Genomic DNA, 13,104 nt, shown 5'->3' with positions numbered 1-13,104 from the left:
CTCTGCCAAATGTGGGGCGGTGACGTTTGAAGATATGGGTAGATGGGTTGGAAACTGCTTTAGCAATGAGGAATAAATGTTGACCAACTTTAAACATCAAAGCACAAGATGGCTGGTGTTTTTATTCTCCTAAAAATAAATAAATCTACTTCACCACCATCCCCACACACCCCAACATTCCCTCAAAGTGGCAAGGCTGTGTATTTGTGCAGTTATTCCGAGGTTCTACCTGCAGTGATCGGTCTCAACACGCCATTGTGGCAATGACTCCAGGTTACAGATGGCTACTGCCATGTATGGACCTCAGAGGCTCTCTCAGCCGGAAAGAAAATCAGCCCCTACTCCTCCTCACTCCCCATTCCACTCGTAGTTTAATTTCATTGTCCCTGTCTCTTTGTAGTACAGAGTTGAGATGAACTATTGGTTTGGATTGTTTCAAAATAACAAAACTGTTTATAGCATTATCACAGTCTAAGTCTAATGTGTCATAGTTGTTAGGAAACTTCAATTGAGGTTTAAAACTCTCCTGGAGGAGTTGCAGCTTTTGATATTTCACAACATAAAAGCCTAATAATGGGCATCCTGTTAATGGAAACAGTTGGTCAGACACTAATTAACTCCCATGCATTCCACAGGATTTGCAAAGTATGAGTGATGGGGTGAAGGAACATTTCTGTTCTACAGTGAGTTATTGGTCGTGTTTCTATTAGAGGCTTCTGCTAGATACAAAGCCCATATTTACTGGTGGTAATGATAGTGTCAAGATGCTCTATTAGTAGGTCCATAAGCACTGGTGTAGATGAGTTTGTGTCTAATTGTAAATCCTAACATGGTAAATTACAACATTAAAAAGGCATCTGGATGGGTATATGAATAGGAAGGGTTTAGCGGGATATGGGCCAAGTGCTGGCAAATGGGACTAGATTAGGTTAGGATATCTGGTCAGCATGGACAAATTGGACTGAAGGGTTTGTTTCCGTGCTGTATACCTCTTACTCTATGAACTTAAAAGGTTTGCTATCTTGAGATAGAATTTTCCCTTCTGAGAGTGGTGAGTGAGATGACTTAAATCGGCTGAGATTCTAGATATCAAATCCTCATGTCAAGAAAATCTCTCCCAGACTAGAGGAGTTCAGAACCTCCCTGTTGTGTGGTGAGAAGCTTACGTTCATGCATTTGCAGCTCATTAATATCTCAAATCATCCTAGCAATGTTCCAACTTCCAACTCTCCTCTCTTCTATCAAGAAATCTGACGGCATACAAACTTGAGCAGCAAAACATAGTAGGTTCCTCCAACTTGTGCTGATAGACAAGATGTGAGCATAAGGAATGATCATGCCGGCCATTGGCTTCTGTTTACATGAAACAGCTTTCTCTTTACAAGGCCCTGTGTTGTGAATGATCATGCTGTTCCTAACCCTTTAAACCATGTAGTTCATAATTGGAAAATATCCAGCCTCACAACTCATCAGACTTGGTCTCGGCCCAACTCTGTCATGACTTCAAATCATTGACCTCTTTGAGCTGAGGGGTTGTCAGGACTTCAATGCTTGTGGCTGGCAGTTGGTATTCAGGTAAAGCCTCTTTCTAAACAGATATTTTAGCACTGAGTTGGAGGCAGGCAGTTTTTGTTCACCCTAAGGATGGTAGGAATCTGGTATAGACTGCCTGGAAGGGTAGTTTAGGTGGGTGGCAGCACAAACTTTAAAAGGTACTTGGATGAGCACCTGAAATATCATAACATTCAAGGTTATCAGCCTACTGCTGGAAAGTGTGACTAGTGTAGATTGTGTGTTCTTGGTAGAACAGACTCAGTGGGCCAAAGGACCTTTTCTGTATTGTATCATTCTATTAAGAGAGATTGACAATTAGTGAAAATGGATATAACCTTGTGGATGCCTTGGATGAATTAGCACTAATGATGATGGAGAACCACACAATGCAGTGGAGCTTACTGTATTAGTTGTCCATTGTTATTTCCCCATCTCCACATGACCAGTCCGATTCTTCATAGCAAGACCAATTACACTATTTTCTCTTCTTAGATAATGAGGATCCAGATGTCTACCAATCTCCTCCAACCAGATTTGGAACCTTTGGTCCAATTGTGGACCAGAAGTTGATGCAAGAGCAGTTAGTGATCATGTGTGAGTAGGAAGTGTAAAAGGACAGTAATTGTTACTAGTTGCAGAAAGATTTGAGCTACAGGGCAAGGCTGAATAGGCTGGGGCTGTTTTCCCTGGAGCATTGGATGCTGAAGGGTGACTTTTATAGAGATTTATAAAATCTTGAGGGCATGGATAGGGCAAATAGGCAAAGTATTTTCCCTGCATTAGGGGAAATCCAGAACTAGAGGGCATAGGCTTAGGGTGAGAGGGAAAAATTTTAAAAGGGACCCAAGGGGCAACTTTTTCACGCAGAGGGTGGTGCATGTATGGAATGAGCTGCCAGAGGAAGTGGTGGAAGCTGGTACAACTACAACATTTAAAAGGTATCTGAATGGGTATATGAATAGGAAAGGTTTAAAGGGATATGAGCCAAGTTCTGGTAAATGGGACTAGGTTAGTTTAGGATATCTCGTCGGCATGGACGGGTTGGACCGAAGAGCCTGTTTCCATGCTGTACATCTCTATGACTCGGAGGTCATTACAAGTCCTTAAATAAACATGATGTATGTGTTGTTGAATGGTGTCGTCCATCACCCTTGGTGAAAAATATGTGCAGGTGCAAATTTAGCATAAATGGTGGGCCGGTGAGTGAGCATAGGGAAGGTGGTACCATATAATTTTGCAGAGCACAGGAAATCATTGAGCTTCTTTCTGTACCAATGGATGGTCCTTTTCAGAGTAGAGACAGCTATTCTGATATTGCTGCCCAAGCGGGCTACGTCTGGGGGAATGATTACTTATTGCAGTCAGTGGGAAAACGACTGACCTTCTCTCTATCACTCATTCACCACTCCAAATTTTTCTTCATGAAGTGAGGCTAAAGCTTAGTTTTCTTCATTGCCATCTGGACAGAGTTCAGAGGCAAGCAGCAGAGTGTATCGGCAGCTGAGTTGATAGGCAGTACATACATATGGCTCTAGAGCCTGGACGATCTTAGTAGTGGTGAACACATCTGTCCCATTTGCTATGTTATTTAATGAGAAACAAGCCCAACATTTCACTTGCATAAAACTTGAGGAGAGAAGCTTATGATTGTCCGAGGTAACTGAACCAAGGCATGGCAGAAACCATATGGTTAAACTTATCGGCCACCATTTTATAACTTCAATTGGGAAAATTTCAGCCTTTGTTATTTTTATCTAAGATCAATTTGTGAATCTTTAGCCTGATGTATACAATTGCTCATTCTTTGAAATTTGTTTGACATATTTCTTTTACTTAATATTCTTAGCTCATTCTAAGCTGCCTGTACCCAGCTTGGTAACAGGAGAGCTAATAATTTCCATATCTGCAATCTTGCATACCCTACATACTAAATTTTCCAGACCATGAAAAATTAGTTGAAAATGTGAAACTATTTGGGAAGAATCAACATTTTCATGGGCATTTGTTTGGTGATGTTGAAGAGAAAGATGAGAGATAATGTGTGAGCAAATGTTTATATACATGGGCTGTTTGAGATGGATTCTCCACATCAGCTACGAGGTAAGACACGCAAACAGCTTGCTTGGAGAAGCCAATAGCATCTGTACTGAGTACATGATCATCTGTTGGGCCGGCCACATGCTTAGGATGCCTGAGCTCCAATCACCAAAGCAAGTGCTCTTCACCCAGCACAAGGAACACAGACAAACAAGAGGAGCATTTTGAAGACACCCTGAAGGCTTAGCTCAAGAAACGTAACATAACCGTCCAAGTCTCTGAGACCTTCACTCAGAAAAAACTGACTTGGAGGAAACTCCAGTATGATGGGTCGCCATTCTTCGATAACAGCCACCGACAACAGGAAGTACAGAAAAGGATCTAGAGAAATAATTTCCAGGCCTAGAAGCAATTCCACCTCAAACACCTGAACATGTGTGGTCAGTGTGGCTCTAGATCTGTCTCCGCAGCCAGTAAGGATACACAGAACACATGACCAATGACACAGAATTTCCTACATGGACACTGGTGCTTGTTAGCAAGTGATTGCCAATGCAGTATACATGCAGACTTTCAATCCTTCTATTGCTGAAGGTAAATACATAGTTTGATCGAAACATTTATTTAGAGAATGATTAAGAAGGCGATGTTGGAGGAAAGAAGCTCTTTTTAGAAAAAAGTTAATTATATTACAGTTAAAAAATTAAGCAGGTAACCCAAACAGCAAGCCCGATAGAATAGAAGGCATAGAATCCATTCAGTGTAGAAACAGGCCATTTGGCCCAACAAGTCCACATCAACCCACTGAAGCGTGACCCACTCCCCTTATCCCATTACTCTACATTTAACCCTAATTATTGCACCTAACCTACACATCCCTACACTATAGGCAATTTAGCATGGCCAATTCACCTAACCTGCACATCTTTAGATTGTGGGAGGAAACCCACGCAGACACTAGGAGAATGTGCAAACTCCACACAGATAGTTGCCCAAGGGTGGAATCAAACCCAGGTCCCTGGCATTGTGAGGCAGTTGTGAATGTACAACATCACTGACATGAAAATAGATGTGAAGGCAGTTGGTGAGGATGATGTAAAGAGTGTGCAGACGGTTATAGATTGTGAGGGTAAAAATATGCCATGTTTCAATATGTGGGAAAATGGTAGGTAATGCACTTTGACAGAGGTTTATAAGAGATGCATATTATTTAATTGGAAAGAGACAGAAGAAAACTGCAGCACAGAAATTTGAGGATCCTCATTCACAAATTGCAAAAGGCTAGCCTCCAAGTTCAGCAGGTAATAGGAAATGCAAATGGATAGTTGGCCATTATTTCAAGGGAATGGATTCTACAAACATGAATAGGCCACTTGCCCTTTTGAGCCGGCTTCGCCATTCAATAAGATCACAACTATTCTGGTTTTAACTTCAATGCTACATTCCTGTAGCTCCATCCCTGGTAATCAAGATTCTATTAAACTCTGCCTTGGAAGTATTGAAAGATTCTGCTCTTTTGATGAAGTGAATTCCAAACTCTTACAACTTCCTGAGAGAAAAAAGATTTCCCATCTGAATTTTAAACCATGATCCCTAGTTCTCGATTATTCCACAAGAAGAAACATGCTTTAAATATTCATCAAGTCCCTTCAGGATCGTATTTTTTAATTAAGTCATCTTGAACTCCTCTAATCCCAGGGGATACAGGCCCAGCCAGTTTAGCTTTTCCTTATAAGGCTCATTCTAGGTATCAGTCCAGTAAACCTTGTCTGAACTGCTTCCAAAGCATTAACATCCTTCCGTAACTATGGTAATCAGTACTAGCAAGTTTTGAGAAGATTTGTACAGGTTGAGGTTCTGAATGTAGGTTTGCTCACTGAGCTGGAAAGTTCATTTTCAGACGTTTCATCACCATACTAGGTAACATCATTAGTGAGCCTCAATGTGAAGCTTCACCCTGAGGCTAACTGAAGATGTTACCTAGTATGGTGATGAAACCTCTGAAAGGGAACCTTCCAGCTCAGCGAGCAAACCTACATCCAGGTAATCAGAACTGTATAAAAATATGGAAACCTTGCTAAAACTATATAAGATACTCGTCAGACTACACTTGGAACAGTTTTGTTCCCTTCATCTAAAGAAAGAAATATTGCCATTCGACAGTCCAGAGAAGGATCACTGCGTTGATCCTGGGTATGGGTGAATTTTCTTATGAGGAGAAGTTGAGTAGGTTGGGCTTGTATCCATTGGAGTTCAGAAAAATGAGAGTAAACTTTACTGAAACATTGATAGAATATGAAAAGTTAAAGGTGCTGGACAGGGTATGTACAGAGAGGGTGTTTGCTCTGTGTGAGTGTCTAGAACCAGAGGCCATCCATTTAAGACCGAAATGGGAGGAGTTCCTTTTCTCAGGTTAATAAATCTTTGGAATTTTTGGTGATAGTGGGCTGTAGAGGCTGGATTGTTAAGAATTTGTGAGGTGAGAGAAACTGATTTTTTTTTATATCAGTAAGGGACCCAAGGGTTATTAGGAAAAGACAAAGTGAAGTTGAAGTCTGTCAGATCAGCCATGATTTCATAGAATGGTGGAGCAGACCCAATGGGCTGAATGACCTACTTCTCCTCCTGGGTCTTAAAGTCTAAACTTGCTTGAAATTCTCCTTTTAAATCCTATAACCAGTATCCACCTGCATTTTTTATATCCAGGTAGAAATGCAGACTGGATATTCTTTTGCTTAACTGTCCTTTATTGCAGAGGTAAGTGGACAGTATAAAGTAAAACTATTTGCAACCAAACAGTGTCAACAAAACTGGCAGTTTGGAGATTCTGATTCTGTCCTCTGTTAGCGCACCGGCTGGTGCCACGAGTGGTAATACCTTCTGGTAAAACAGCCCTGGCAGCTGTTTAAACTTGACTTGCTGTAAGGCAGACTGCAGGACAGGTCATGTGACCTTTTGATTTGACTTCACATTAAAGACGCATCCCCAAAGCAAGCAATTCTGCAGGTTGTAAGATTGTTAAGATTCTATTAAGTTGTATTAATTCAGGGAGGCATCCATGGGGTTAATGCATTTGTCATTTTATTGCAGACGCTATGACAACCATAAAACTGGGACTTTTATTTTGTACAAAAGCCTTTTGCGAGAATTTGAAGTTCATGTGCGTCAGTGGGATTGTGGCAGCCGCCACTATGCTGTATCGTGTAACTGTGGAGTGATTGCCAGGGAGGGTGATGATATCATTGCGTTTGATATGTGCAATGGGCACTTTCAAGAGACCAGGCCTCATTTGTCAGTGAAAAGCAGTGGACCAGAGCCACATCACGTCAAAATAATGGAGGCACACCAAGGAAAGAAGATCACTGTGCGTATTTCAGTTCTTACTCGTGACTTAGCTGTTCATCCTCAATCCTTTATTGATTAGCTATAAGCAAAACTGTAGCACCCTCGGACCTGCTCCCCCATTCTGTAAGATCAAAACTTGGATCGGTTTGTATTTTGAATTCCACGTTCCCATCTACCCCTAATAATCTTTGATTTTGATTGCTAAACTATATCTAATGCCTTAAAAATATTTAATGACCCTACCTCCCCCACCAGGCAGAAAGTTGCAAATTCACACAAATTCAGAGAAAAACATTTTGTGCACTCAATCTTTCTGTTCATTTGCAACCTCCTTTATGTTTTTCAAAACATACTTTCCACTATCTTGGTTATCAGCAAATTTAGCTCATCTATATGTTCATAGGAAATAGGAACAGGAATAGGCCATTCAGCCCCTCAAGTCTGTTCCACATTCAATAGGTTCATGATGAATCTGACCTTCTTCACATCTGCTTGCCTGCTTATTTTCCCATAACCCTTGATTCCCCTACTTGTCAAGTATCTTTTTATCTCAGCCTTAAATATGTGCAAGGACCCACAGCTCTCTGTGGCAAGGAGTTCCAAAATATCTCAACCCTCTGAGAGAAGAAGTTCCTCCTTATCTCGGTCTTAATTTTGCGCCCTTTTATTCTGAGACTAAACCCTATGGCTCTAGACTCTCCCATGAGGGGAAACATCATCTCAGCATTTGCCCTGTCAAGCCCCTTAAAAATCCTATGTGTTTCAATGAGATCACCTCTCATTCTTCTAAACTTCAGTGAGTAGAATCTCAACCTGAAGACAATCCTCCTTACCAGGGATCGTCTTGGTAAACTGCCTCCAATGAAATGATGTATTTATTTAAATAAGGGGCCCAAAACTGCTCAGAGTACTCCAGATGTAGCCTCACCAGCACCTTGTACATTTGCAGTAAGACTTCCATACTGTTATACTCAACACCGCTTGAAATAAGGGCCAACACTCCATTAGTCTTCCTGATTACTGCTGAACCTGTGCACTAGCTTTTTGTATTTCTTGCACAAGTAGTCCCAAGTCCCTTTTGAGTTGCAACTTTTTGCAGTTTTTCTCCATTTAAATAATACCCTGTTCTGTCATATATAAACCATCACACTTTGAACAACCGGTAATGTCTATTAAGATTATATCCCATCAAATTCATGTGATCTGTGGGGTATTTTGTCCTGTTCTTTGTGTCTTTAATTCTAGATTGTAACAAAATAAGTATAATTAATAGCACTTGTAGTGTAAAGTTCATATTTGCCTCTTAGCTTACACAATTATCTCCTTATTGGGCTTTTATGCCATTTTTTAAAATTGCAACCTAATTTAGTTGTACTAGGTATTACCATAACATGAAATCATCAGATTGAATTGGTAAATTAAAAGTGATTTGCTGATGCCCTGTACAAAGAAGAGTTTAAAAAAAAGCTGTCTATTTTGACTCTATGCTGATCAACATTAAACTGAATAGAGGTCTGAAATTGCATCTCATAACAACAAGCATATAAAAATTGTTTATGGAGTGCATAAAAATACATAAAAGTATCTGTGTGGAATGCAGTTTGAAAACTCATTTGTACTTCAAATGTTATGTCACAAATCCTTACAGTGAACTTTAAAAATAACAGGAATGCAACTTCAAATTTAGTTAAATTTAAATTTGGCCAACAATTTCTAACTTCTGTCTAACTTCTGACATAGTATTTTCTGCTCGATAATGTATTGAGGAATATTAATTAATTCAGAAAAGTCAGCATTTAAATATGATTGAGTATTAATAGCAAGTCTATTTTAATATATATTTAAGGCCTATGATCCTATTCTTTCTTGTTTATTTTTCAAATGGAATACTACCCTATGGATAGCCATGTACTAGACGTTCTTAGTCCTCAGTACCATGTAATACTCTCTAGAAAAATACTACAGTCTGCTGTAGCCAGAATACTCTTCTAATGTTACAAACTCATGATTAGATACAAAGGAGGAAGAAACCAATTCTTTTACAGAACAGAACTTTCAGGGAACTTTGTGATGACCTTTGACAAAAATGTGATTTTATTTGTTTATTAGTAAAATGTTAAACTAGAAACTCCAACATGTTCAAATTTTCCAAATGTAATTTCCATTTTTTTTAAACAGTAACTTAATAAAAATAAGCTAATTTATTTGATTTTTGGGTATCTATTTCTATAGATCATGTTCTCGTCAGGAGCATTTGTCCGTTCAGATGTAAGCGACTGGGGAATGAGCATAACAGTACGGGCCCCCAGCATTGATTTCAACAATACGAGAGGTCTCTGTGGGATCTTTGACCGAAACGGTAATAATGACTTCCATGGTGCCGATGGGAATCTGTTGTCAGGTGGATATTGGAGTAACGCCCCTGATGATTTCATCGAGGAATGGAGGTATGCATTAAACCAAAATAGCATTTTTGATTTAGTAAAACTAATGCAATGTCAATTGAAAGTGAACGTTTACATAGCATAAAGCGATCACTTATGTGATAGATTGACTGTTAATGAATGGTTCCAATTTATCACTAGATTAGATTCCCTACAGCGCGGAAACAGGCCATTTGGACCAACAAGTCCACACCGACCCTCCGAAGAGTAACCCACCCAGACCCATTCCCTACCCAATACTATGAGCAATTTAGTGTGACCAATTCACCTGGCATGCACATCTTTGGATAGTGGGAGGAAACCGGAGCACCTGGAGGAATCCCATGCAGACACTGGGAAAACGAGCAAAATCCACACCGACAGTTGCCCGAGGCGGGAATGAAATCTGGGTCCCTGGCACTGTGCCGCAGCAGTGCTAACCACTGAGCCACCGTGCTGCCCCAATACTAGAAATAATCAACCATCAAGAAAGAATAATTTGTGGTTATATGCTGCCTGTTCCAGACACATCTTTCTTTCGTTTTGAAAAGCTTCAATTAAATACTAACCCTAATTTTAATACTTTTCCACACACAACATAATGTCTTAAGAAAGAGCAGCAAGAGGAAGCCATTCCTGTTTCTCCACCTTTCAAATAGATCCACGGTTGAACTTTTATATCAATGCAGTCTTCCCACCACAGGATTCCGAAATCCAATTTAGCATCAATTATAAGTCTCAAGATCTGACCAAATATAAAGCCACTCCAGCTATGAGTATGGTAGACAAGACATATACATTTGTTAAGTTATCAAAACAAGTACTATGCGAATGACACTAAACAAGGCAGTGGCATCAGCCACTTCACAATGGTCCTCAAATGGCTAGGTGCTGTCTCTTCCAAAATTATTCAGCATTCTGCTTTCTACACACTGTACCACTGAAAATTAGGCCTTATTAGCCTTTTCCAAATCACACCCACAATATGACCAGAGGTATCCCTGAATTCTGGCCCAGACACTGCATGATTACATCTGTATTGACTGCGTGAGGTGTGCATAGTGTGTGCTTATCTCCTGATAACCATTCATTCCAGGATAGGAAACACAATGAGTTATTTGACTCAGATTTTGCTGATTAGTGTAAATTCCTAATTAAATCAGGCACAAGTTACTGTGTCTGTGCATTGTTGATGAGATGAGTTGCTTTTAAAAGACTCTTTGCTTTTTGGAGGCCTCGTGCTGGGTGAGGTGGCTGTTGTTTGGAATGGCTATTTTATCTTTTAAGAAGTGATTGCAGTTATTTGTAACTTTAAACAATGCAATATCAAAATACTGCAGAGGATTATACAGTGGATAATACTTTAAAAATTTGCTACAAAGTGTATAAGTAACATAAGTGGATAGTAGTTAACCAGTGGTGATAGGTAAAATACAAGTTTACTTGGTACAGGCATAAGTAAGAAAAGTCTTAACAGATTGCACATTAATCACTCGTTATGAGAAATTGCATTTATACAAAAAGGACATTAGAGAATTGATTCTGGATCAAAATAAACTGGTAACTCCTATTCCTCATTTCCATATATCTTAATCCATTGTTATGGTTCTGTTCGCCGAGCTGGGAATTTGTCTTGCAAACGTTTCACCCCCTGTCTAGGTGACATCCTCAGTGCTTGGGAGCCTCCTGTGAAGCACTTCTGTGATGTTTCCTCCGGCGTTTATAGTGGCCTGTCTCTGCCGCTTCCGGTTGTCCGTTCCAGCTGTCCGCTGTAGTGGCCGGTATATTGGGTCCAGGTCGATGTGTTTGTTGATAGAATCTGTGGATGAGTGCCATGCCTCTAGGAATTCCCTGGCTGATCTCTGTTTGGCTTGCCCTATAATGGTAGTGTTGTCCCAGTCAAATTCATGTTGTTTGTTGTCTGCGTGTGTGGCTACTAAGGATAGCTGGTCGTGTCTTTTCTTGGCTAGTTGGTGTTCATGGATACGGATCGTTAGCTGTCTTCCTGTTTGTCCTACATAGTGTTTTGTGCAGTCCTTGCATGGGATTTTGTACACTACATTGGTTTTGCTCATGTTGGGTATCGGGTCCTTCATTCTGGTGAGTTGTTGTCTGAGAGTGGCTGTTGGTTTGTGTGCTGTTATGAGTCCTAGTGGTCGCAGTAGTCTGGCTGTCCGTTCGGAAATGCTCCATACATCAGGGGCATTTCCGAACTGACAGCCAGACTACTGCGACCACTAGGACTCATAACAGCACACAAACCAACAGCCACTCTCAGACAAAACTCACCAGAACGAAGGACCCGATACCCAACATGAGCAAAACCAATGTAGTGTACAAAATACCATGCAAGGACTGCACAAAACACTATATAGGACAAACAGGAAGACAGCTAACAATCCACATACATGAACATCAACTAGCCACGAAACGACACGACCAGCTATCCTTAGTAGCCACACACGCAGACAACAAGCAACATGAATTCGACTGGGACAACACTACCATTATAGGGCAAGCCAAACAGAGAACAGCCAGGGAATTCCTAGAGGAATGGCACTCATCCACAGACTCTATCAACAAACACATCGACCTGGACCCAATATACCGGCCACTACAGCGGACAGCTGGAACTGACAACCGGAAGCGGCAGAGACAGGCCACTATAAACGCCGGAGGAAACATCACAGAAGCGCTTCACAGGAGGCTCCCATGCACTGAGGATGTCACCTAGACAGGGGACGAAACGTTTGCAAGACAAATTCCCAGCTCGGCGAACAGAACCACAACAACGAGCACCCGAGCTACAAATCTTCTCCCAAACTTTGAATATCTTAATCCTCTGCTTTTTCGTTAATTTACGAACATTTCTTCATCTGATCAACATCTGAGCCGTTCTGCAGGGCAGAGGATTCTAAGGTCCACAACCACTTAAATGAAGAATTGTCTCCCTATCTCATTACTGCGTGACTAACTCAGAGATTGGCTGCGGCATTTCAAACTAAATGTCACAATGAAAATATCTTTACAGTCTGTTCCAAAAAGTCCTCAAATGAATTTTGAGTTTAAATTAAACCATTTTTCATTCTTCCAAACTCTAGGGTATGCAGTATATGTCTAGTATACTCAATCACTTCTCAAGGGACAATCCACTAACCCCAGATGTCATAGAGATGTACAGCATGGAAACAGACCCTTCGACCAGATATTCCACTTCAGTCCAACTCATCCATGCTGATCAGATGTCCCAACCTAATCTAGTCCCATCTACCAGCACTTAGTCCATATCACTCCAAACCCTTCTTATTCATATGCCCATCCAGATGCCTTTTAAATATTGTAATTGTACCAGCCTCCACCATTTCCTCTACCAGTTCATTCCATACACTCACCTCTGTGTGAAAAAGTTGCCCCTTAGGTGCCTTTTATATATTTCCCCTAAACCTATGCCCTCCAGACACCCCCACCTGAGGGAAAAGACTTTGTCTATTTATCTTATCCATGCCCCTCATGATTTTATAAATATCTATAAGGTCACCCCTCAAACTTCGACTCTCCAGGGAAACAGCCCTAGTCTATTTAGCGTCTACCTATAGCTCAATTCCTCCAACCCTGGCAACATTCTTGTAAATCTTTTCTGAATCCTTTCAAGTTTCACAACATCATTCCAATAGTAAGGAGACCAGAATTGCATGCAATATTCAAAAAGTGGCCTAACCAACGTCCTGTACAGCTGCAACATGAC

The 13,104-nt window shown here is 40.7% G+C and overlaps 1 protein-coding gene across 4 annotated transcripts in view; it reads left to right on the top strand.

Annotated features, from left to right (window-relative positions):
* Window positions 1-13,104, top strand: part of LOC122551720 (von Willebrand factor D and EGF domain-containing protein) — a 279,556-nt gene that overhangs the window by 127,457 nt on the left and 138,995 nt on the right. For all 4 annotated transcript variants that reach the window (XM_043694080.2, XM_043694081.2, XM_043694082.2 and 1 more), the window contains 2 exons: window positions 6,682-6,955; window positions 9,169-9,383. In XM_043694080.2, coding sequence (XP_043550015.2) covers window positions 6,682-6,955; window positions 9,169-9,383 — 489 coding nt within the window. The remainder of the gene's footprint in view (window positions 1-6,681; window positions 6,956-9,168; window positions 9,384-13,104) is intronic.

Source organism: Chiloscyllium plagiosum, unplaced genomic scaffold, assembly GCF_037043375.1.
Source record: "Chiloscyllium plagiosum isolate Xiang-an unplaced genomic scaffold, Cpla_swu_hap1 HiC_scaffold_7, whole genome shotgun sequence".
In the NCBI taxonomy this organism is placed as follows: domain Eukaryota; kingdom Metazoa; phylum Chordata; class Chondrichthyes; order Orectolobiformes; family Hemiscylliidae; genus Chiloscyllium; species Chiloscyllium plagiosum.
This window is presented reverse-complemented; position numbering and strand designations above follow the sequence as displayed.